Genomic DNA, 26141 nt, shown 5'->3' on the forward strand with positions numbered 1-26141 from the left:
AAAACTGGTAAACACAAGGTGATTTATGACATTAACTTACATTACGTAGACTGTTTCAAGGGGAAGTTATTTTTGCAAAATTTGAATGAACAAGCTTTGTGTAATTACATATACAATTTGAATAACGATCACTGATATGAGTAGATAATTTACCCCTTGTTTCTCTTTGGTGCCTGTCAAATCTTTCTACTTGTATAATATCGGACCAGATCTTGATACTACAAACGTTGGCAGAGGGCTGGGACTTGTACTCCCAGAAGTTGAGCCTTCAATGAACTCATCTTTACTGCGGCTTGAACTGTAATCAAGTGACCCAGAGCGGCAAACATTCCAGTGTCTACCTTCGCATATGCTTCCACTTTTGGGATCATAGAGGTGTTCCTAGCTATGGGATAATGATCCTGGGAAGTAGCCGGAATCATTAGCACTATATTTCAGTGTTGAATAGCCTCGAGGCTGCTTTGTTGTAGGAGAGGCATATGATAGAGCAGGGGCATGCGGGGTGATACGCTTAGTAATGCCAGTGTGACGGGGTGGGGAATTCAAATAGTATTGACTATATATCGATCGGAGGAGAGCATTAAGGAACATGAGGTTCAAGAGAACTTCTGGGAAGGAAACGTTATATCTCCCAAAGTTAGTCCAAAAATATAAGTTTCCCTATCCTAGGAGATCTGTTTATAATCAACGTCCATAATTTTAGTAGGAGCTACTAATCTTATAAGAAAATTACCAGACATTTATCCTATTACCTGTTAGCTTCACCCTCGAATCTAGCACTAATCCTGCAGAGAGTTTCACAAAAACCTGCATTGTGGACTTGATGCTAGCTTCTGCAGAAACACAGCTTTGTTTTTCAGGATCCAAAGCCTCACCAGCATGGTCATTTGAGATAGTCTGTCTCTGGTGATATTCCCATTCCAATCTAACATAGTCACGTCCTGCAATCAAAGCATGGGTGCACCTGCCAGAAAAATTCCAGATTGATGCAAGAGTCATAATGATTAACAGCACGAGATAGTAATTCAGTGGAGTTAAATTTGACAAGTAATATCTTCAAAATGATTAGAACACTGCTTTAAATTGGAAATGGCAATGAATATTGTGGGAAAAAGTGAAAACTTACCTTGCCAGACAATTGATATTGTTGTTGAAATCTCCAGTGTCAACATTGAAGCCGGTGGTGTTCCAAATATTGGAGGTCATGAAGCTTGCAAACCCCAAGAATCATCATGTGCACCTCCAACCTTCTCTAAAATTGATCTTACCTACTCAGAATCATGATAGGCAAGCACACCAACACTGTTTGCCACCCCTTTCAGCCTTCTGATTTCCTTCTTTTCAGGCAGTTCTTCAGGCATATGCTTAACTACACCAGCAAGTGAAGAGTATAACAACAGTGCACCTTCTTCAAGAACAGTTCCAGCAGCTTTAGCTAGAAGGTTATCAAAAGCTAGTGCTTGCCCTGCCTCAATGCAAAATCCAATAAGCGTGTCCAAATTGACTATATGCTTCAAAGAGGCCTCTCTTACTTTTCTGTTGCCATTTTGCTTGCTGACAGCAACCGCCTCCAAAAATTCATGGTCTGAAGGCAATGTTGTGTCAATGCAGTGCAAAAGAGCAGCTGTATGATCTTTTATCATTATGTCCAGACTATCCACCCCATAACCACCAAAGAGATGGATGCATGCTTGCAAATCTCTGATATCAGTAGCTTATTCGGCAAAATATCCCCCAACCGGCCTTGTACTTTTGAAGCATTTGTGAATCGGTGTAAACAGGATTCCAGCACCAGATATGTCCTTGACAAAATTGTCTATGTACCAGTTGCATACAACCTCAGTTGCTGATCCAGTGTGTTGCTCTGCTGGTTTATCAGACAGAAAGAGAAGGGACACAAGCAAGAAGTGCAGAGCAGGACAACACAAGAGAAGAAAAGAAAAGAATAGTAGAGGAGGAAAGAGAGGAAAGAAAGAGAGATATTTGTAAAGAAATTTTTAATTGTATATATTGATTGATTCTTTTTACATGTATATTTATATAATGATGTGTTGTTAGCACTATCACACAACAGGTGACATTGGTTATAACAGATTAACTATTTCATTACAAAGAAATGAAAATGCAACTAAATATAAAAGAGAAATAGATTTGGCCTTCCACTTGTCATCTCGATCTTCACTATTAACACGCCTCCAATTAGTCTTCTTGTCTTTCATTCTTCACAAATTGTCTATTCTTTTCAACTACCAGTCAATTACCTTCAAAATCAAAAGTAACAGGTGTGCTTGATTTCATCCGGTTAACACCCAGGATTATGTCATGATCTCCTAACTTCAACATCTTAACATTGAATTGAAACGCGTTACCTTGCATAGTTCAAACACATCCTGTACATTTAACTTTGACTACTTAGTTGCAGCCATTGGCTATTGCAACTGTCATAGGAGCCACCCGAGTCAATTCTAGTTTAAGGTCCCCTACTGTTTTACCATCGACAAAGCTAGGGGTATTCCCACTATCAATCAATGCTAGAATTGGTTTTCCCTTCATCTGCCCCTTTAACTTGATAGTATTATCACTCACACTACCTCCAATAGTATTCATTGAAAGTTCCATGCGACTGGTGTTTTCCTCTTGCTCACCATCTTCCACATTATTACTTCTTTCTCCTCTACTTTTCTTTTCTTTTCTTCTCTTTTGTTTTCCTGCTTTGCTCTTCTCGCTTGTTTCCCTTCTCTTTCTGTTAATTATTTACGCATTTGAACCACATCCAATTCCTGCCATAACAGTCACAGAGCCTGTTGCCAAAATGCCAGCAAGTCAAGAAGCAACTAATTCACACAAAGAAAGCTGTTACCAGTTAAATGTAAAAATAATTGATTTGTGACATATAAGAACAAAAAAGCATGTATGAAATTTGGATTTCACTATCCAAGATGAATAACAATATGAGAAGTAGTGGTAGTAATTAAAAATGACTGCTTGACTAACAGCTTCCCAAGATCTTTCTGATTTTGGCATGAAATATGGAAATCAAATTGGAACCAAGCAAACTGGATGACATATTATCAATGTCCTCAATATTTTATTTTTTACTTTTGATTGTCTTTGTGTTTACTTAAAACAAGCAGGGAAAGCTTTTTGAAGAATAATTTATTAACTACCTGAATCCATGGTGCCAAGCTTTGTAAATAAACTTCTGCACTGTCATGCATAGCATCCAAGGCAGCTTTATCAACCTGTATTAATGGTTGAAAAAATAAGGCAATCACCTAAACCCATATTCCTCAAGCGAAAAAGAATAAACAGCCACAAATTCAATACAGACGAAGTCCATTCTTACGTGTTCAAGTTGCAATTTGCTGAAGTGCTCTGGAAACTTTTTTGATAGCAATAAACATATCCTGGGATGGTTCGGGAACATGCCTAATTTCCACAATGCTTCAGAATACACACGGCCTACTGGATTTGAGTAGTCCAATAATTGATTAAATCGATACATCTTGGCCATCAATCCATCAGCCACTTCAATTAGTTGGACCACCCACTGCATTTTCAAACCCTTGTGGGATCCACCTGAAGTACCCTGGGCCTGTCCATCAAAGAGTCCCATTCCTAGAGGTTCTCCATGACATTGGAGATGTTGTGTCAGGACCTAAGTACTCCGTCCATCTCAACAGACCCTCCCATTCCCTTGACCTTACAGCAGTAGGCGACAACGATGCATCTTGAGCAGAAAATTGTTGCTGCGATTTTGCCATAAACAAATGAAATCAATCCTCTTTTAATTTCTACAATCACAAGCTGGAGTTATGGTCAAAATTCCTGTAAAGCTTACAAATATTACCTTATAGAAGCCCTTTGTATTACATTTCCAGATTTATTCTTTACCAAATAAGCACACCAAATTTTCAGCTGTTAGCTACTTGAAGGAAACAGGGAACAAGAAAAAACCTCAGACTATTTTCTCTCCAGCTTTTCAGCTTCTAAGACATGTTATCATTCATTTGCTGAATTCTCATTTTACATAATATATCACAACCCTCAGCTATAAATAAAAGCAAATACTATAAAATACTACCATCAAAACAAGAAAATATCAGCACTACAAGCATCCAAAGTTAGTAATAATCCTACTTAAGCATGAAGAAACTCAAAAATTCAACAAAATTATGCCACATTTCTCATCAGCCAACCAGAGCACAACCAGTTGAACTGAAAATACCTTTAAAATCAGAGCAAATCACTAATAACTTGCACATTCAAAAAATAGAAAAAAAATAAAGGTTTCTAACTTACCCTCATTCCTCTTCAACCAAACAGACCATGAAACAAACAATAGAATGCACAGAAAATCACAAAACACCTATACAACAAAAAATTAAACAAAATTTTCCCTCATTTCCTCGTCAACCAAACAAAGTACAAACAATTTAAGTAAGAAAAAAATATAGAATTCAGAGCAATATTACTAAACACAAAAAAGTCAGACAAAGAAACAAAACTTAGCCTCATTTTCTTATTAATGTAACACACAATAAGCACCTTAATTAAACAATAAAAAAAAGGAGAAAAATTGAGAGCAAATTACAAAAGACAGACAGTAAAAAAAATGAACAAAACTTTGCGTCATTTTCTCATCAAAGAGACACACTAAAAAAGAAACAACACAAAATGACTTAAAATTCAGAGCAGAAATAGACTAACACATTAAAACAAAAAAGTAGAAAATTGAGCCTCATTTTCTCAGTAGCCAAACAGGCAAGAAACAGTTGAAAAGGAAAGATAGCTGAGAATTCAGAAGTCGAAGTTGAAGAGAAAAGCGAGCTTGAGTTTGTGTGGAAGCATGAAGCTCAGATCTTCGTAGGCCTTAAGAAAATTGGAAGTGGCTGGTGAGCGTAGACTAGTGTAGGGCAGGTGGATCTACTATTGGCAGTCAGGCAGGCAATAGAAACAACAATTAACAGTAATAAGAATATATTTTATAATAAAGCTAAGTTGTTCATTATTAGCGGGATGTAGACTGGCGAGTATGGTAGAAGGGATATTTTTGTGGCTTGAGTTACAAACGTGTCTTAGAAATGAAGCCGAGTTGAGTGTTGCAATTTCAAACAATGAAAATCAAATCACAACCCTCTAAATCTACATAATTATAATTCCCAATTATGGTATTATTATATTTTTCTGGGTTACCATGTTTTAGCTTTATTTTTTATATACAAAAAAAAAAAAATCAACACACTTCAATTCATATTAATACTTCTTTGGATTAATTGATGTAACCAACTCTCCTACTCCTCCCTTTCCTTTTCATTCTCAGTTTAAAAGCAATTTCAATATCTTCATTTCTTTTATTTCTCTTTCACTTTCAATTTCTATATAGGTTGCACACTCTTCTTCCCCTTGCTTGTGTGCAGTCTGGGTTTTTCTCATAAACAGTCATTCTAGAATTTCTCTTGGAAATAAGAATTATAGATAACTTATTATTCATGAGTTTCAATAAACAAAAACCCCCACAATCACTTGTGTCAACTACATTACATTAACCCAAAAAAATATATGAATTTTCAATTCCTCCATCCAACTGCCTTTGTGTCCTCAAGGACTTATACCTGGAACATGAGGTACAGGCGGCTTTGGCTTCTTTGTTTTCTCTACCAACACAGCTTGAGTTGTAAGGACCACTGAAGCAATGGAAACAGCATTCTCAAGTGCACATCTTGAAACCCGACAAGGATCTACTACTCCAGCATTCAGAAGATCTTCATATCTTCCTGTCATTGCATTGTATCCAACTCGCCAATCACAACTACGAGTCTTCTCCACAACAATTGTTCCATCAACTCCTGCATTAGTTGCAATTGACAATGCAGGTACAATGAGTGCCTGCAAATCATCATTGACAAACTTTTGTGATAAAAGAATAGCCTTCAACAGCCAGGTCTAGAGGTAAAAAGACAAGATTTTAGTAATAGAAACCATTTTAGATACATCAAAAAACTACTACAATAACCAAATATGACAAATAAAACAACATTAAGGACCATGATTCGATAAAGGAAAGACCTTGTATGGGGCCCAACTGTTTGATGTTTGTTTGTATAAAATAGTGAAGAAAGTTTCTACTCAGATATGTGAAAACCAATTAACTGCATACCTTTGCTACAATATCAGCACCAATTTGTTCATCTGGATCTTTCATAGAAGTTTTTATTGTAGGAATCTGCTCCAATAGATGTACATAAGTAGCACCACCACCAGGCACTATTCCTTCATCCATGGCAGCAAATGTCGCATTCTTTGCATCCTCTATTCTGAGTTTTTGATCTTCAAGTTCCACCTCAGTGTGTGCTCCTACCTGGATTAAATTGCACATTGCTCAGTATATAAGATAGACAAAGAGCCAACAGACATGGAAGGTTTGCTTTTGAACTGTTTAAGAATTCCAACAATCAAGACATCTAAAAGAAAACCTAACACAATTTGGATAATGCTGTCATGATTTAAAACGTGAATACATTAGAGCCTCATTCAGAGTTGTTAACAGGCCCTTTAAAGATGGTGAGTCAATGTGTTAAGTAAAACTCCCGATTGCTCCAAAAATAACATTGCATCGAGCTTTTTTGGCACAAAAGTTCTGAATTCGAGGCATGAAAATGACACATAGATTTGATTAAAAAAAAGAAAGATGTCAATTCAATTATTTTAATTATATTTCAGACCTTAATTACAGCCACACCTCCAGAGAGCTTAGCGATTCTTTCTGAGAGCTTTCTTGACAAATATGAACTATCTGTTTCAGCTAGGTCCTTCTTTATCTGCAAGATTCTTGCCTGAATTTCAGCTCTTGTAGAAGGGTCAGCTACTATGGTTGTTGAATTACTTGTTATAGTTACTTTTCTTGCAATGCCAAGCTGATCAGAGGTTGCACCTTCGAGGGCCAGACCCAAATCTCCAGAAAGGAAATCAGCACCTGATCAAATAAAGACTCCTATCAGAGAAAATAGAAGTATTGAAACTCTTATGAAAGGTACAATTTGTATGAAAATGCATTAAAATATCATACACTCTTCTTGAGCATACAAGGCAGTAATGTTCAACTTGTAGATAGACGAAAACAAGAAAGCTTAAATCATACCACTGCAAATAAGTGTGATGGAACTGCTTCTGTTATGCCATTTTTTCACATTCCAAACGCAAAAGAAAACCGATTTTAGGTTGGAAACTTAGAATGCCATATGTAAATTCACCTGTCATAAGGGCAATATCTTGCAACAGAGCTTTTTTTCCCTCTCCAAATCCTGGACATTTGACAACAGCAACATTAAGTAAACCTCGCATTTTGTTCACCACCAGTGTTTCCAGAACTTGCCTTGAGATATCTTCAGCAATGACTAGCAGTGGGACACTCAATTGGGTTGTCTTTTCTAGTAAAGGAACTATTTCTTTAACGGTTGAAATTTTTTGATCAGTTATCAGGACTTTAGCATTGTCAAACTCCACAAGAGATTTATCCTGGTTTGTGATGAAATGGGGTGACATATAACCCTTATCAATCTGTAGACAAGGAACACCTTTGTTCAATTTATAGAACGTATAAGACAAAAATAAAAGTTTAGACAAGCATAGTAATAAGGTATCATCTGACGAATTAGTTTCCAGCAAATAAGCAAAACAACAGTTCAAGCATCTCAGTGGAGCTGAAAGATCCTAACCCTTTAAGTACTGGTAACACTTTCACCTGTTTTTGTTAGATGTTTAAAAACAAAAATAGTTGAAGAAAAATAAAAGATTGTCCACATTAGTTAAGCCATAGTTATACAGATCATCCTAAAAATCTTTATTGATAAAATTATAGAGAAAGAAATGATATGAAACTTTTTCTAAAAGTTGCAGAAATTTTTCATGCATGGACTGTGACAGAAGTTGATAGATCAGCAAAGCATGCCTCCATTCCCTGCAAGCAGTCATTTATAATAATTGATATCAAATAAGTATCCAGACCAGAAGAATCTGTTTCACCTTCATTCCTTCTTCAACCGTCACTGAGGTCTCAAATGACGAGGATGATTCTATAGAAATTACTCCATCTGGGCCAATCTTCTCTATAGCTTCAGCAATCAAGTTACCAACAAACTCATTATTTCCAGCAGAGATTGAAGCAACAGCTGCAAAAATAAAGACTTTCAATATTCAATTTTTCCATCCTTAATCAGAAACAAATTTGTTCACAAGATCTGGATAAGGCTAAGAAAGAACCTTTTATGTCATCCTGTCCCTTTATGGGAAAACTTTTATTCTTTAAAATCTTGACCAATTCTTTAACGGTCTTATCCATTCCCTTCTTTATAGAAATGGGGTTAGCTCCGAAAGAAACTGCCAACAACCCAGATTTGATCATTTCTCGAGCCACTATTACTGCAGTTGTGGTACCATCACCAGCCAAATCATTCATTTTACTTGCAACCTGCAGGTAGCGTACTCAACATTCACACCTTACATATAGTCATGCCCTATACAATTCAGTGAAAGCTTAGGGGATAGAATTATTTAGCAACCATGAATAACCTCTTGCATTAGCATTGCTCCCACATTCTCAATTGTGTCTGAAAGCTCTATGGCTCGGGCAATTGTAACACCATCATTAATTATTTTCAGCGCCCCAGACTCAGAGAGTATAACATTTCTTCCTGCATGTTTAATCTTAAAACAAATTAACAATTTGCATCATATAAGTAACTTCTATGTTTGGTAATGCCAATATCTAACTTCAATCCAAAAAAAAAAGCTATCTCAATTCACTATCACCAATTATTGTACGGCAACAGCATATGCCATATTGCAATGTAACAAAGGGCAAAAATGCATAGCCTTAAGGAAACCTTGTGGAGTTCTGCTTCCAGAAGTACCCGTAAATCATACCGGTGATAGTGGAGCTTCCTCTGGATAAGATATAAGATGCACAGCCAATATTTAACTTCAATCCAAAAAAAGAAGCTATCTCAATTGACTATCACCAGTTATTGTACAGCAACAGCATATGCCATATTGCAATGTAACAAAGGGCAAAGATGCATAGCCTTAAAGAAACCTTGTGGAGTTATGCTTCCAAAAGATACAATGATACATGCACATATCTTATGGCCTACCATTAACCGAGGAGTATTCATAACATTTACACAAACAACAAAAAATCTGTGCACTTTTATACTAAAAATTAAGAGGAAAATAAATGAAAGCATCTATAAGAAAACTACTTTCTCTAGATCAATGAAGACTGCTGACACTTAATGAAAACCCTCTAAATATTATAGAAGCTTATTTCTCTAAGGGAAAAGCAAGATGACAGGAATAGTCAAAAGCTCCAAAAGATTTCAACACAAATGATACTCTCCAAACTAGTTTAACGATTTTGCCAAAAACCAAAAACAAAAGTAAAAAAGGGATCAATCTTGGGATGGTCATGTGAATTACAGCGAAATAAGATTATTTTCTTACAATTAATTCATCCCTTCACATAACAAGGACAGTTCACCTCATGCGTATACATAACATAAGCAACCATCCATTAAAAAGATTCAATACTTATCTCATAGCTTCATGCACAACTAAATCCATTTTTTCACTCTTTAAATTATTTCAAGTCCTCTTATACAACCCGCAGAAATCCAACCAGCTGAACAGATTAGTACCAGCTTTATAACTTCCACCCTCAAAGTACAATAAAATAAGAAGGTACAAGAGGAAAATGAAAAAGAAAGAAAACCCAGATACCTTTAGGACCTAAAGTGAGTGAAACAGCATCGGCAAGCTTATCAATCCCAGCTTGTAAAGCCTCCCTACATTCTTTCCCATATGATATCTTCTTTGCCCCAGCTCTCACCACCATCATTGTCCTCGTAATCTTCTGAGATTGGTTCCTCCATAACAATTCACCACTGACCCTCTGTCTCCCCTCAAAATTCCTCTGCAACAACATACACATAACACTAATTACCATAAAGAAAATATTATTATTATAATAATAATATTAATACAAACGAAGATAAACAGAGATGCTTACCCCGAAGAAAGCTATTGACGGAGAGACTGCTGGCGAGTACAAGGAGAGAGCCATTTGGGTTTGGGCAATGTAATTTCTGAAGAGGTTTTTGTGGGGTTTTAGCAGGGCAGAGAAAACAACGGCCTTTAATTAATAAAAATTGGAGCTTTCTTACAAAAAAAAAAAAAGGGAAATTATTGATTTTGGCCAAATTATCCATCCATTAAGCAAAATACCCAATTTTTCTATTCCTACCGAAAATGCCCTAAACTTTTTTGAAATTACTAAAATTACCCTTCATCACATTTATATAAACCCTCTTTCTTACTCTTATTACACACACTTCTCATCTCACTCAAACACTCACTCTCACTCTCATTTTTACTCAATATCAATTAGCACGGGTTCATTCGGATGAAAAAAATTTGTATTTCTAAACTTGAATCGAAAAAAGGCTATTTATAGAAAAAAAGGTATTTATACGAATCTTAATATAAAAACTTAATTTTATTTGTTAAATCTAGTTTATATGTTATGTAAAGAGGGTACTGAATATTAGATAATAATATAAAGGTTAAATGCAATGTTAGAGAAATATGAGAGTATTTTGATATTATACAATATATAAAGGATTTAAATAACATGTTAAGAATAGATAGATATATTTTGATACAAGACAACAAACAAAGGTGTTAAATAAAGTGTTAGATAATTATGAAGGGTTAAATGAAATATTAAAAAAATATGAGGGGCATTTTGATATTAAACATTGTAAGAGCATTATAAATGAAATTTTAAGAATAGATAGATGTATTTTGATATGAGACAACATACAAGGATGGGAAATGCAATGTTAGATAATTATAAGGGATAAAAAAATATTAAAAAAATATAGGGGATATTTTGAAATTACATAATACATGAAAGATTTAAATAACAGGTTAAGAATAGATAGATATTTTATTGATATAAGAGAACATAAAATGATGTTAAATGAAAGGTTAGATAATTATAGGGGGTTAAATGAAATGTTAAGAAAAACATAAGGGTATTTTGATATTTCATAATATATGAAGGATTTAAAAACATGTTAGAATAAATAAATGTATTTTGATAATAGAAAATATACGAGAGTATTAAATAAAATATTAGATAAGTATAGAGGCTAAATGAAATGTTAAAAAATATAGGGGGTATTTTGATATTAAACATTATAAGAAAACTTTAAATGAAATGTTAAGAATAGATAGATACATTTTGATACAAAGTAACAGAAAAGATTGTTAAACAAATTGTTAGATAATTATAAGGGGTTAAATAAAATATTAGAAAAATATATGAGGTATTTTGATATTAAATATTGTAAGAACGTTTTTAATGAAATATTAAGAATAAATAGATACATTTTGATATAAGATATTATACAAGGGTATTAAATAAAATGTTAAATAATTATAGGAGGTTAAAAAATATACAAAAAATATAGGGAGTATTTTAATATTAAACATTATAAAAACGTTTTAAATGGAATGTTAAGAACAAATAGATGTATTTTGATACAAGATAACATACGAGGGTATTACATGAATTGTTAAATAATTATAAGAGGTTAAATGAAATATTAAAAAAATATGAAGGGTTTTTTATATTAATAATTGTAAGACTATTTTACATAGTTATTACAGATTTTTTGTTATAAATGAATAAGTATTTCCAAAAACTTGTCATTGCAGGATTAATAATTAAAACGTATGGTTTTGCATCGGTTCGTTACTAAGGAGAATGAATTCAAGGTGGCAATAATACAATAAAATATGTTGAAGGATCCAAACAATTGATTAAAATTTTTTATGGAACAACATTTGTCTCAGTACCTTCAACTATCAATGAAACCAAGAAAAATTGAACTTGACTACCCCATACAGAACCAAAATGATGAAGATGTCTAAAGTCTTATTGATATGTCTCAGTACTTATATGAATGTATTCTTGTTTTTGTTATATGTACCTCAATTGAAGGACATGAGGAAGAAGATGAAGATGAAGATGAAGATGAAGATGAAGATGAAGAAAAAATTAGTGGGGTAAAAAAAGAATATGATTTGGAAAACTTGATTGATTTCAATAATGACCCATTGTACATTACAAACTCATAGGCTCATAGAGAAAAGATAGGGTTCCCCACTAGGGTGACTTTGATGGAAATGATATCTCCGATATTCCTTCTAAAGAGGTAGAGCCATAGTATATGTTATCAGTTACCGAAGGTATGGATAGTTTGCAGCTTGAAGATCTTATTTCAGGTGGTGAAAATTATTCTAACCTATTTTTTGATAATGTCCCTATTGATTCATTTAGGTGGCTTCCCTATTTTCCTCCATAGCCATCAACATTATCAGGTGGTTCCAGATCAATTTGAGAGGAGAATGATGTAAAGGTTGGTAATATTTTCCATAATAAAGTATAATTGAAAGATGTTATGAACAATTTGTCTTACTTAAAGGATTTCAATTCATGGTCAAGAAGTCTGACAAGGCGTAATGGGAAATTAAGTGCAAGGCTGAAAATTGTGAGTGGTATATATGCGCAAACAAGTCTAAAGTCGATGAAGTATTTCAAATCAACCAAATGAATCCTATCCATACATGCTCAGTTAATCAAATCATATCACATCACAGACAAGCTGGGGCCCCAACTTTAGGTCAATTAATGAGATCAAAGTTTGTATTGATTGATCGAATTTATCGGCCGAAAGAAATAATTGTAGACATCGTCAACCGATATAAAATTGACATTTCATATTCACAGGCGTAGTGTGCAAGAAACTGGGCTATAATTCATTAAGGGGCTCACTAGAGGAATCATTTATGCTCTTACCAGATTATTTCTACAATCTATAGCGTATTAATTAGGGCACTGTTACTACTATTGAAACAGACGATAACCATCGATTTAAGAATTTTTTTCATGGTATTAGGATGTTCCGTTCGTGCATTCAGAAAATATCTCTGACCTGTTATTTGCATCAACGTTGTTTTCCTTAAAGGTTGATATCTAGGGCATTTATTCATTGTGGTGGCTCTTTACGGTAATAACCAAATATATCCCATTGGTTTCAATGTCAGTAAAAAAGAAGATCACGACACGCGATGTTGGTTTCTCAGGAGGATTAAATAATGCATCCATGGCCTCTCCGAGCTGGCGATAATCTCAGATCGACATCATGTTATATACTCTACAATGGCTAAAGTGTTTCCAGATGTCTACCATGGATGTTGTTGTCGTCATCTTTTGTATAACATCTCAAATCAATTAATGACATTTCTTAAAAAAAGATAACATTAACTTCCGAAGAAGATGTTCGGAGAGAACCTTCGATCAAAATATCTCAATACGGGTCCCCTATATTTATTAAAAAAACAAAATGATAAATGATATTTCATATAAAATATAATATTTACAATACTTTTTATACCTCAAGTGAAGGATCTAAAGCAACCGGAGGTCCGACTGAAAGGTCTTTATGAGGAAGACTCTATATGAATATATAAAATAAATTAATCGATAACAAAACACTCATAAAAATATAGTTCCATCGATAAGTGACATACCTCAGATCAGATAGGTGATGTAACAGAAGGGTCGCTTGGTGTCCCCTTGTGGTGATTATCCTAAAGTAATAGTAATAATAACTTGATTAGTGACATTTCATATATAACAAAATCATAATATAGTAACAACATTTAATATTAAATATATTTTTGAAATTAAATACAGGCCTCATGTGACTGATGAGATGGTATTGCCCTGTCAATGGAAAAGGTTGTCCCGATATCGTCGTGCTTATCCTGTACGAAGATAATATAGTTGTCAGAATAATAATGAAATACAATTTTTATAAGTAATCAATGAGATGTGGTTTTACAACCTGATCTATTAGGGCTGGACATGTATGTATGATGATGTTCTTCAAACGAGTCAGACGATCCTCTAATTGAGCCATCTGAGAGCACACATTATCACGTAATCGAGTCATCTGTGAAGACATATCGTTGCGAAAACAGAAAATCTCACATAAAATCGTAACACCCTAATGCACCAATGCATCATCTAATGTGGAAATACTAAGTGATACTGACGAGGGACACTCCTCAGTGACAAGATGGGTAGTATGGTCCTTAACTCTAGAGAGGTATGTGGTTAGTGGGCTTTGGACTACAGGGGGACATAAAGGCCGCTCCACAACAGAAGGCTGAAAAGGCTCCTCAAATGTCTTAAGAGTCTCGATAGGTATATCTGAATGTTGTGAGTTTGAAAAGTCTCGTCTCTTGTCGCAAGAAACATCGAAGATGATGAGGACGAGTCAACATCTGACAAACCAGTCTACTCGCAGATGTCCGCATGCCAAGCTTGACCCTCCTCAATCAGTGACAGACGAAGCGGGAATGTGACATCATCCTAATCATGAAGATATATAACTCAAAATAATTATAATATTCAATAAATCAATTGACTAATTAATTAACGATTACATACCGAATCACCAGTAAAAATAGTTCTCATATGACTCTACCTAAGGACGTCCTGTGTACGCCACCTAAACATTCATGGAGACGCATGGATATCAATCATATAAGGTGCTCAGTGTCTCATATATCCAATACTGCAATATAACCATTAACGATTAAAATAAATTAATTCATATTTTTGCCAATTAATTTATATAATCAATAAACTAAAACTTACCTTAAATGCGAAAGGAAATCCGTAGAGATCATATTTACACATTTTAGGCATCCGTCCAGAGCAAACTCTATCACTCGATTATGACATAGACTCGTACGTTATCTGCCACACGGTAACGCCCTAAGGGTAGGAATTAAACCCATCCAGATGATCAACCAACTGTAAGTACTCCGCAAATACTTTCTTTTGTTGATCATTCCCTAACAGCACCATATAGAGACAGTACAACAAGGTCATCTTGATGATGTCAATATCGTTATCCCCCCATGGCCTAGCCAAAAAAACACACTCAATGTCATGATACTACACCTTCGGATAACTCCGAAAATATGTATTTCTGATCCTATGTTTGGAAGAGTGGGGAATATATAATGAAATAGAAGATCATCGACTAAATGAAAGCCCTGTTACCAAAACAAACTCAAACGAGCTGAATCTCACATCAAATCTGCTAACCCCAAACCATAACTTGTCTCTAATGGAGGACCGATGTAGTTGTCGTAAGAGAAATGCATGAGACAATATCCCAAAAAATTTGGTTTCAGATAGACAAAGGAGATGCCCGAAACATGTCCTCTCAAACAGTCGGAGCTATTATGGGGTCAGTGTAGATGTAATCTTGGATAACACAGTGCACTGTGCACGATATATAACTTCTGCCTGGAAGTGTCTAGACTCATCAGCGATTCGCAGCTTGCCTTCAACATATTTTTTTTTACGAGAAATATCCTCCAAAAATTTTAAAAATTCGTAAGACATTCATAAAAAACAAATATGTAAACAAATATAGTAATGAAAAAAACATTTAAAGATGAAAAAAAGAAAACAATCAAAAAAGAAATGACAAAATTTAAAAAATAAGATTTCATTATCTTAAAATGGAACTGAAATTCGAATCTCTATGTTGAAATACCCTAGAATATTAACAATCAAAAAATTATTCAGAAATCTAAAAAAAATATAAGTTGATATATTCTAAAACTGTGAAAATAAAAAAAACAGAATTGAAATTTGAATTCTATATGTTAAAATTTCCTAGAAAGTCAATAATAAAAAAATCGTTCTAAAATCCTCAAAATACGAGTCGATATATCATAAAACGATGAAATTCAAAAAAACAAAACTGAAATTCGAATTCTAAATATTGAAATACCCTACAAGGTCAATAATTAAAAAATTGATCAAAAATCTAGAAAATACGAGTCGATATATCCTAAAAGAGCATAAATCAAAAAAACAAAACTGAAATTCGAATTCTACATGTTGAAATACCCTATAATGTTAACAATTAAAAAATCGTTCGAAAATCTAAAAAATATGAGTCGATATATCGTAAAATGGTAAAATTCGAAAAAACAAAAATAAAATTCGAATTCTATACATTAAAATACCCTGGAATGTTATCAATCGAAAAATCAATCCAAAATCTGAAAATACGGTCGATATATCTTGAAAGGGTGAAAATCAAAAAAACAGAATTCAAATTCAAATTCTATACTTTGAAATACCCTAAAATGTCAATAATCAAAAAATCATTTGAAAATCTTCAAAATATGAGTCAATAAATCTTAAAACTGTGAATTCGAAAAAACAAAACTGAAATTCGAATTCTAAATATTAAAATACCCTAGAATGTCAACAATAAAAAAATTATTTGAAAATCTGGGGAATACGAGTTGATATATCATAAAATGGTAAAATTCGAAAAAAAGAAAATGAAATTAGAATTATATACGTTGAAATGTCATAGAATGTGAACAATCGAAAAATAGTTAAAAAATCTGAAAAAAAGAGTTGATGTATCCTAAAACGGCGAAAATCGAAAAAACGGAATTAAAATTTGAACTCTAATGGTTAAGATATGTAAAAATGTCATCAATCAAAAAATCATTCAGAAATCTGAAAAATACGAGTCAATATATCATAAAATGGCGAAATTCGAAAAAACGAAATTGAAACCCTAGTATATGAAAAATATCAATTTACCCTCTGAGAAAATTTCTACTACAAACAGGTCCAATATTTATCTCTTGCCCCCTCAGCAATTTTCTAATCTTTTAGCCCCCCTGCAGTTTCAAAAAAGTACATTTTTCCCCTAACCCATGATATTCACGGTGTTAGCCTACTATCACTTGGCAAATTTTAGAAACACCCCCCGTGGACTAACCGCTCTCGTCGACTCCCTAATATTTTGAAAACGCAATTTAACCCCCTAACCCACAGTCAATCGCTCCTGACCGTAGGAGAATTCATCTTGACCGTGGGATACACTGTTTCCATAGTTGGACTGTCGATCTCTTTGAATGCAAATCAAATCTACATAGGCTATAATACAAAATCCCTCAAGAAATTTAACGAAAACAACCAAGAATCAAAACATTTTAAGCATTGTTTAAAATCAAAACTCTAAAATTTCAAACTACAAAATCTCAATAATATGAACAATAACATGATTCAAACAAGATTAGGGAGGATATACTAACCTTTTTTGCCATTTTCGGTAGTCGAAAAACACGAAAATTGTCTGAAATCTCTTTGCCCATGGGATGACTGTGGAGCGAAAATTTTCTTTTTATTTACACAGTGGAACCGTGGAAGAATAGCATGAGAAATAAGAAAATTTTCATTGTTTATATATACGGATAGTTTGGTTATTTTACAAAAATAGGCCATTTTTGCTTAACCCTGATTGTTTTGGTAATTTCGCTTAAACCCTCTTAATTTTGGTCATTTAATATAATTTCCAAAAAAAAAGGGAAATTAAATTAAACCCCTAACACTAAGGGGGTTTAAATGGAATTTCCCAAAAATATTATGATTAAGCAGAAATACCCTATTTTTGTGAAATGACGAACCTCCCCGTATATATAAATCAGGAATTTTACACAATTCCCCCAAATTTCCCATGGATTCACTGTTGAAATAAAAAAAAAAAAAACACATCTTCTATGGATTTTCCACAGACGAAGAATTTTTGTCGACTTTTTGTGTTTTTTGACGAATGAAAATAGTAAATAAGGTTAGTATGTCATCTCTACTCTTGTTTGAATCAATTTATTGTTAAGATTATTTAGATTTGAGAGAGATTTTGAAGTTTGAATTATTAGGGTTTCGATTTTGAACCATGCATAAAATATTTTGATTCTTGGTTGTTTGGTTAAAATTCTCGAGAGCTTTTGTGTAATAGAATGTATAAATTTGATTTGTGTTGAAATTTGAGACTGAAATAATGGTTTTTGGTCAGAAAATTGGATAGAAATGTTGACGATAGGATCCTTGGGAATAGTGGATCCCGCAGACCGAATGATATCTCCCACCGGCAAGAATAACTGCCTGTGGGATGGGGGGAAATTTAGCTTTTTCAAAATATTAGGACCCGAGAGATGAAGGGAAAATCCACAGGGGTTTGTGTGATATTTTATAGAATACTATATGTTGGTTCGTGAAAATCGTGGGTTAAAGGGAACTTGACTTTTTTAAAACTGTAGGGTCAGTAAGAGATTAGAAAATTGATAAGGGGGCAAAGAAAAAATATTGGACCTATTTGAGAATTGAAATTTTGTAAGGGGGTATATTGATATTTTTCACACCTAGGATTTTTCAATATGTAGTTTTCTAATTTCTTATATGTTTTTCCATTTTTACGGTTTTTCAATATGTAGTTTTCGAATTTGATATCCGTTTTTTGATTTTTTGTGCTTTTTAGGCCAACTTTACGATGTAATCACGATGTAGTTTTCAAAATTTAAATATGTTTTTTCAGATTTTTGAGCGACTTTTTGTTATTGATATTGTAGAGTATTTCAACATATAAAATTCGAATTTCTATTTTTTTTTTTGTTATTTTAGGATATATCGACTCGTATTTTCTAGATTTCCAAATGATTTTTCTATGGTTAACATTCTAGGGTATTTCAATGTATAGAATTCGAATTTCAGTTTTGTTTTTCGGATTTTTGTCATTTCTGAAAAGTATCTACTCCTACTTTTCAAATTTTTGAGTGATTTTTTTATTATTGATATTATAAGATATTTTAACATATAAAATTTGAATTTTTGGTCCTTTTTTTTTTCGATTCTTACCATTTTATAATATATTGATTCTTATTTTTTAAATTTTCGAGTGATTTTTTTATTGTTCATATTCTAGAGTATTTCAACGTATAGAATTCGAATTTCAGTTCTATTTTACAGATTTTTGTCATTTTTGAAAAGTATCAATTCATACTTTTAAGATATTCGAGTAAATTTTTTATTGTTGACATTTTAAGGTATTTCAACATATAGAATTCAAATTTCTATTTTATTTTTTTGACTTTTTCCATTTTAGGATATGTAGACTAATATTTTTCAGATTTTCGAGTGATTTCTCTATTGTTGACATTATAGAGTATTTGAACATATAGAATTTAATAAGTTAATGTATGATGCTATAAGTCATCTTTTGAATATAGTTCAGGTTCAATGACATAATTTATTCATTTGTACAAGTTAAGCTTCATACACAAGTAAAACATACATTAATCAAATTAAAAAAAGTTAATTCTAATAATTATAATAATAATGTTCATTCTAACAAATATGAAATGAAGAAAATATTCACAATAAATTTATTACATCACATATGAACACAATTACTTATTTGAAACATTAATCAAAATACATTAATTACATATCATTTGAACAATAGTCATAAATCACATAATTAATAAAACTAAATTAAAGCTTGTCAAGATAGCAATCTTTTACCTTTTTTAAATGACCCTGTGGGATGGAACTTCGAACTAGTGATCGACTTTTACATTGGGTTCGAACATGCCTTGGTTGCTTACAACGATTACAAAACTTAGGTGTAACATTTTCTCCTTGTGAAATATGTCAATTTCTGTTGAAAGGGTGACTTGATCGATGACGATCGAGAACAAGGGCCAGGATAACTTTTCCTTCTGGTGCATACAACCATTCTGATTGGTTTCTGAAAGGGTTGATAAGTTCTACATATATTGCATGGTAGAACTCAGTGCAGAGGAATGAATGAACCTATGCATTGACATTTGTCACCTTCATGTGTCCTGTAACAACAACAACATTTTTGCACGGAATATGTGAAAACTGAAACTTTCTGTATATACAAAACATTTCATTGAAGTTCACAATGCCCATATATCTACCAAAACCAACAACTTGAAACCGAAAAGGTGTAAATGGTCAAACTTTCAAATGTGCAAACTTTGACACATGATGGTTGATCTTCTCCTCCATCCATAGGGTAACATAGTTGGGGCATTCATCTGCAATTTAGAAAAAACAACAACGTATATGTTAATAACCAACATAAAAGAAGAAATACATGCTCAAATAGATAATTATTAATAACTAGGTACATACTTGTATGGTTTCTCTTCTTGTAAAACCATCGTTGTAATGTGTCCTAAATGAACTCGGCAAGCATCGTGATAGGCGAACCCTGTGCATGTCTGGCAAAGACATTAAATGACTCTGCAATATCTGTTGTCATTATGTTGTACCGATACGTTAGAAAATGTGCCTTACTCCATCGTTGAAATTCGACCTCACGTAAATAAGCTTCAGCTTGAGGATCATTGCATTAAGAGATCGCATCATATCCTCAAAATATGCTTCTGTATATGATTTTTCAGCTTTTCAATATGCACTCGCAACCTATAATGTAATAAATAATATGAGAACTTTATGATCAAAATTTATTAAATGTTAAACAGAAAAAAACTTTTATACATGTTTAAACACATTACCTTTGAGTTGAGTTTGTACTTTGTTTGCATGTTGCACAGAAGGTAATGGCAACAACACTCATAGTGGACATTTGGAAAGACTTCAGTCATTGCAAAGTATATAACATGATATCGATCCGAGATTATCGCCAACTCAGTGACATCATGAATGCATTCTTTAACCTTCCTGAGAAACCAACACCATATGTCGTGATCTTCTCTTTTACCAACACCAAAACCAATGAGGTATATCCGGTTATTACCATCGAGACCCACCACAAGGAATAAATGAACTAAATATCGGCCTTTAAGGAAAGCAGCATTAATGCAAATAACAAATCAAAGATATTGTCTAAATACACGGACGAAACATCTTAATGTCATGAAAAAAAAACTTAAATCAATGATTATCATCCGTTTCAATAGCAGTCACGGTTCTCAAATTAGTACGCTGTAAATTATAGCAATACTCTGGTAAAAGCATAAATGATTCTTTCCGATGAGCCCCTCAGTGAATTTAAAGCTCAATTTCTTGCCCATCATGCATAAATGATTCAAGTGTTGTTTGTTATAAAAAATATTACCAAGCTTTACAACATTCCCTCTCAGATTGATCCTATACCACCTGATGATGTTGATGGCTGTGGAAAAAAATCAGAAAGCCAATTAAACGGATTAGAATAGTTATTGTCAAAAAATGGCACAAAATAATTTTCACTACCTGAAATAAGATCTTTAAACTGCAAACTATTTATACCTTCAATAACAGGTGACATATGTTCGAGCTTTACCTCATCAGGAAGAATACCAGTTATATTGTTTCCTTCAAAGTCACCCCAATAGGGAACCTTATCTTCCAAATCATATTCTTTTTTCACTCCATTAATTTTTTTTTCTTTTTCTTGTCCTTCAATCGGGGTATATGTAACAAAAACAGAAATACATTCCTAGAAATATTAAGACATATCAATAAGAGCTTGGACATCTTCATCATTTTGGATCTGTACAGGGCAATCAAGCTCAATTTTTCTTAGTTTCATAGATAGTTGAAAGTAGTTTTTGATTAGATCAAAACCACAATGCTCCTCTAAAAGTTGAATAAATCCCTCAAATATTTTTCCAAATGGAATTTTAATCAATTATTTATATCCTCCAATATATTTCATTGTGTTGTCATTACGTTGAATCCATTCTCCTTAGAAATGAACTAACGCATAATCAGTTATTTTAATTATGAATCCTATAATGACAAATTTTTGGAAAAAATTAAATATTTAGAAGAAAAAATTCCACAATAACCATTCAATTGATATATGTGCCACCTGTAATTTACCAAAATGTCTCAACCTACTCATAACATATCATTTAAAACCGTCTTAGAATGTTTAATATCAAAATACCTTCAAATTTTTTCAGCATTCCAATTAACCCTATATAATTATCTAACATTTCATATAATACCCTTACATATTATCTTGTATGAAAATGCATCTATCTACTCATAACATATCATTTAAAACCAGTTTACAATGTTTAATATAAAAAAACCCTCATATTTTCTTAACATTTCTTTAACCCTCTATAATTATCTAACATTTCATTTAACATCTTTATATGTTTTCTTATATCAAAACACATTTATCTACTCTTCACATTTAATTTAAAACATTTTTACAATGTTTAATATCAAAACACCCCCATATTTTTTTAACATTTCATTTACCTCCATAATCATGTGACATTTCATATAACTCCTTCACATGTTGTTTTATATGAAAATACATCTATCAACTCTTAACATTTCATTTAAAATCGTCTTACAATATTTAATATCAAAATACCTTCCATATTTTTTCAATATTTTATTTAACCCCCTATAATTATTTAATATATCATATAACACTCTCACATATTGTCTTATATGAAAATACATCTATATACTCATAACATATCATTTAAAACTGTTTTACAATATTTAATATAAAAAAACCTCTCATATTTTTTTAAAAATTTAGTTAACCTCCTATTGCTATCTAACATTTTTTGTATCAAAATGTATCTATCTATTCATAACATTTCATTTAAAACGTTGTTACAATGTTTAATATCAAAATATCTCTCATATTTTTCTAACATTTCATTTACCCTCTATAATTATATAATATTACATTTAACACCCTTGTATGTTTTCTTGTTTCAAAATGCATCTATTTATTATTAACACGTTATTTAAATCCTTCGTATATTGTATAATATCAAAATAACCCATATTTTTCTAATATTTTATTTAACTCCTAAATTATTATCAAATATTTAAATGCTCCTTTTGCATGACATATGAACTAAATTTAATAAATAAAATTAAATTTTGAGTTACAATTCGTATAAATACATTTTTTTCATGAATTAATTTTTCTTGATTTAAATTTAGAAATACGAATTTTTTCTTTTCAAACGAATCTATAATAATTAACATTAAGTAAAAATAAGAGTAGAAGTAAGTATTTGAGTGATATAAGAAGTGTATATAATGAGAATAAGAGTGAGAGAATTTATATAAATATAATGAAGGGTAGTTTTAGTATTTTAAAAATTATTTAAGACATTTTTACGTAAAAATAGGAAAATAGACATTTTTACTTAAGAATAAAGAAAATAAATATTTTTCCTTAATAAAAGGGTATAATGGGTATTTAATTTAATTTCCCCAAAAATAATCTCGTTTTGAACACAAAGACAAATTTTCATTTCTTACGAAATTAAATAAGGGGGCACTTGGATAAATTATCATCTACCACGTGTCGAACGAAGAGAGAGGTATAACAGAGATTGTGTACAACCATGGTTCACCTTGTGAAGAACATGAAGTTGGCCAACATGAGTCAGCACTCACCAACTTTTGTGTTGAGTGGATTTGGTGACACGTTGACTCACTACCATTTTAATATTAAATTATAATTATTCCCAATAAAATTTAAATATTATTATTAGTTTTCCTAATATGTGACATAATTTTCAACTTAAATTTCATGTTATGTTACAAATATAAAGATTTTGTATTTATGTAGCTTCGCGTGCCATAAGAAATTGTCCCTCTAGCAGTGCCCTGTAACATCCCTCCCTAGAAGTACTACCCACCGAAGGAGGAATGTTACGAATTAATATTCGTAGCGTCTATTTTTTTTTTCTTTTTAAAAATACTTTAAAATAAACGCATCATTAAAAGTGTTTAGGAAGTATTCCAAGAAAACTAAAAATCTAGAAGCGAACAAAAGATGTATATACTCATATGAAGACTCATCTGAAAGTATCTGAAAATAGGGAGTAATCATATGTAACTGTACCATAATCTCAAAAGTCAAAAGTCTATAAGATCATGCTACTGTATGCATGTAATAAAAACCAGAGATAACTTGCTCCAGCTGGATCTACCTACGCTGACCTGACCCTGCCTCGCAGCTACCTCGATCACCTGTACCTGTAGTCAGGAAAGAAAAGGGAGTGAGTGATAAGAACACTCAGTAAGGGGAAAAATTAAGTAAACTATCCTTTTTTCCTGTTCAAACTCACTTTTGGGACTCAACCCCACATCCTAACCTCTATAAGAGATTGTGAGGGTAATTTAGTTCACTCTTTACTATTTGGGTTATATTTTGTCCCATCTGGTTTCTATTTAATACTTTCTGGAAGCTAACTATAGGGATTTGGCACTTTTTTTTTTTTAAGCTCAAGCTCTTTTTCTTTCACTACACTATTTCTGACTCTGAATTAAGCTCTACTGCGAGCATGCTCTACTGCGAGCGGACCCTACTGGGGGTCTATGTCCTACTATGGACGTGTCCTACTACGGACGTGCCCTACTGCGGGCGGTGTAGTGTAAAGTGCCCCCTCATAGTTTATAGCATACATACGGGTCTTATATTTTACTAAATTTGCTTCCATTTAATTTTATTCATAACTCACCAGACATTACTCTTGGGACAACCCCTAAATCTTAAGTCCCAAATTCTTTTTCTTATTTTTCTTTCTTTTTCTTTCCTTCTTTTCTTTCCTTTCCTTTCCTTTCTTTCCTTTCTTCTTCCTTTTCTTTCTTTCTTTCTTTCTTTCTTCCTTTCTTGCCCAGAATTGCGAAACACTGTTCACAGAACAGTCATTTAACAGGGCAACCTTCTTTTTCATACAATTTAACATCCCAAACGGTTTCTAATTCATACAAGCTATATATCGTTGAAAAGAGGATTCAAAGATCTTTCCAACGACCTATAATAGCACTCATAATTCATTCAATCAGGCAGTCAAAACAGCAGATAAAGTCAGTGGCAAAAACTGCCTCCCCTGTTTTTCTTTAGTAAAACAGTCCTTTCGGTTTATACAATCTTTAACAGTCCAAATGATCTCTAATTCATACAAGCTATATATCATTGGAAAGAGGATTCAAAGAGCTTTCCAACAAGATATAATAGCACTCATAATTCATTCAATAAGGCAGCCAAAACATGGGACGAACTCAGTGGCAAAAACTGTAAATATTCTGTAACTTTCTGCCATGAACAAAATCACATACATAGACATCCCAAATGGCAAAACAACATTCTTCAACATCAAAATCAACATATATAATATAGATCTAAGGAACCAAAACCCTAAAACATATCACATATCAAGGAGGAAACCCCTTACCTTGCTTTAAGCCAAATCTTTGAAAGTTGGCTTCCTCCTCTTTGTTTTGCTTCCTTTATCACCAAAATCACTTTAAATCAATACCAAAACATTCTAACATATTCACATAACATGCATATAAACATAGATAAAAGAAGAAGGAAGGAGATCTTTGGTTACCAAAGCTTCCAAGTGCTTCCTTTTCTTTTCTTTTCTTTTCTTATCTTCCAACTCCCTCAAATCCTTCCTTTTTCTTCAAGAAAGCAAAGGAAAATCATGAAAAATGGTGGCTGCTGGAGTTTCTTACGGGAGAAGATGTAAAATGATGGAAAAGTCTTCTCTTTCTCTTTATATCTAAAGCTTTATCTCTTTCTCTTTTTCTCTTTTCCCTTTTTGCCCTTTTTTGCATTTATATATATATATATATATATATATATATATAAAGCACACCCCTACATATATATATTTAAAATAAGAAAAATCTCAAAACATGGTCAAAAGACATAATTACCCCTGGAATATACCTGAGGGTATTACAACTCTTCCCTCCTCACAAAAATTCCGTCCTCGGAATTCACAAAAACAACTCTGGATACTTCTCCTTCATGGTTTGCTCCATTTCCCAGGTAGCCTCCTCTGTCTTCTGGTTTGTCCATAAGACTTTTACTAAAGGAATCTGTCAGTTCCTTAGTTGTTTAATTCTTCTGTCAAGTATCTGAATCGGTTTTTCTTCATAACTAAGGTCTTCTGATAACTTAATATCTTCTGTATTCACAACCTGGGAATGATCACCAAGACATTTTCTTAACGATGAGACATGAAATACATCATGAATCCGGTCCATACTCGCTGGTAAGGCTAATCTGTAAGCCACTTTACCAACTCTATCAAGTATCTCATATGGACCAATAAATCTGGGAGCTAGCTTTCCCTTCTTT

The 26141-nt window shown here is 32.8% G+C and overlaps 1 protein-coding gene and 1 pseudogene across 2 annotated transcripts; both read right to left on the reverse strand.

The window, feature by feature from the left end:
* Positions 1-8: 8 nt before the first annotated feature.
* LOC123226828 lies at positions 9-5124 on the reverse strand (annotated as a pseudogene).
* A 321-nt stretch (positions 5125-5445) lies between these two features.
* Positions 5446-10219, reverse strand: LOC123226997 (chaperonin 60 subunit alpha 2, chloroplastic). 2 transcript variants are annotated; one of them, XM_044651599.1, is made up of 9 exons: positions 10067-10219; positions 9778-9970; positions 8572-8693; positions 8263-8470; positions 8026-8171; positions 7254-7560; positions 6726-6976; positions 6161-6361; positions 5446-5889 (listed from the first exon to the last, which is right to left on the reverse strand). In XM_044651599.1, the coding sequence occupies exons 1-9, from the start codon at positions 10118-10120 to the stop codon at positions 5602-5604; spliced, it is 1770 nt and encodes a 589-aa protein (XP_044507534.1). In that variant the 5' UTR covers positions 10121-10219; the 3' UTR covers positions 5446-5601. The 2 variants fall into 2 exon arrangements, with proteins under 2 accessions (XP_044507534.1, XP_044507535.1); XM_044651600.1 differs by lacking the exons at positions 9778-9970; positions 10067-10219 and having other exon boundaries at positions 8562-8694.
* Between the last annotated feature and the right edge of the window lie 15922 nt (positions 10220-26141).

The sequence above is a fragment of the Mangifera indica genome, chromosome 10 (genome assembly GCF_011075055.1).
Source record: "Mangifera indica cultivar Alphonso chromosome 10, CATAS_Mindica_2.1, whole genome shotgun sequence".
NCBI lineage: Eukaryota > Viridiplantae > Streptophyta > Magnoliopsida > Sapindales > Anacardiaceae > Mangifera > Mangifera indica.

Excerpts from the sequence above, each read along its gene's own strand:
- LOC123226997 (XM_044651599.1), bottom strand. The coding sequence starts at position 10,120 with ATGGCTCTCTCCTTGTACTCGCCAGCAGTCTCTCCGTCAATAGCTTTC. Across the intron at positions 8,471-8,571 it reads GAGCAATGCTAATGCAAGAG|GTTGCAAGTAAAATGAATGA; the intron begins GTTATTCATGGT and ends CGCTACCTGCAG. Across the intron at positions 5,890-6,160 it reads GTGCTGATATTGTAGCAAAG|GCACTCATTGTACCTGCATT; the intron begins GTATGCAGTTAA and ends GATGATTTGCAG.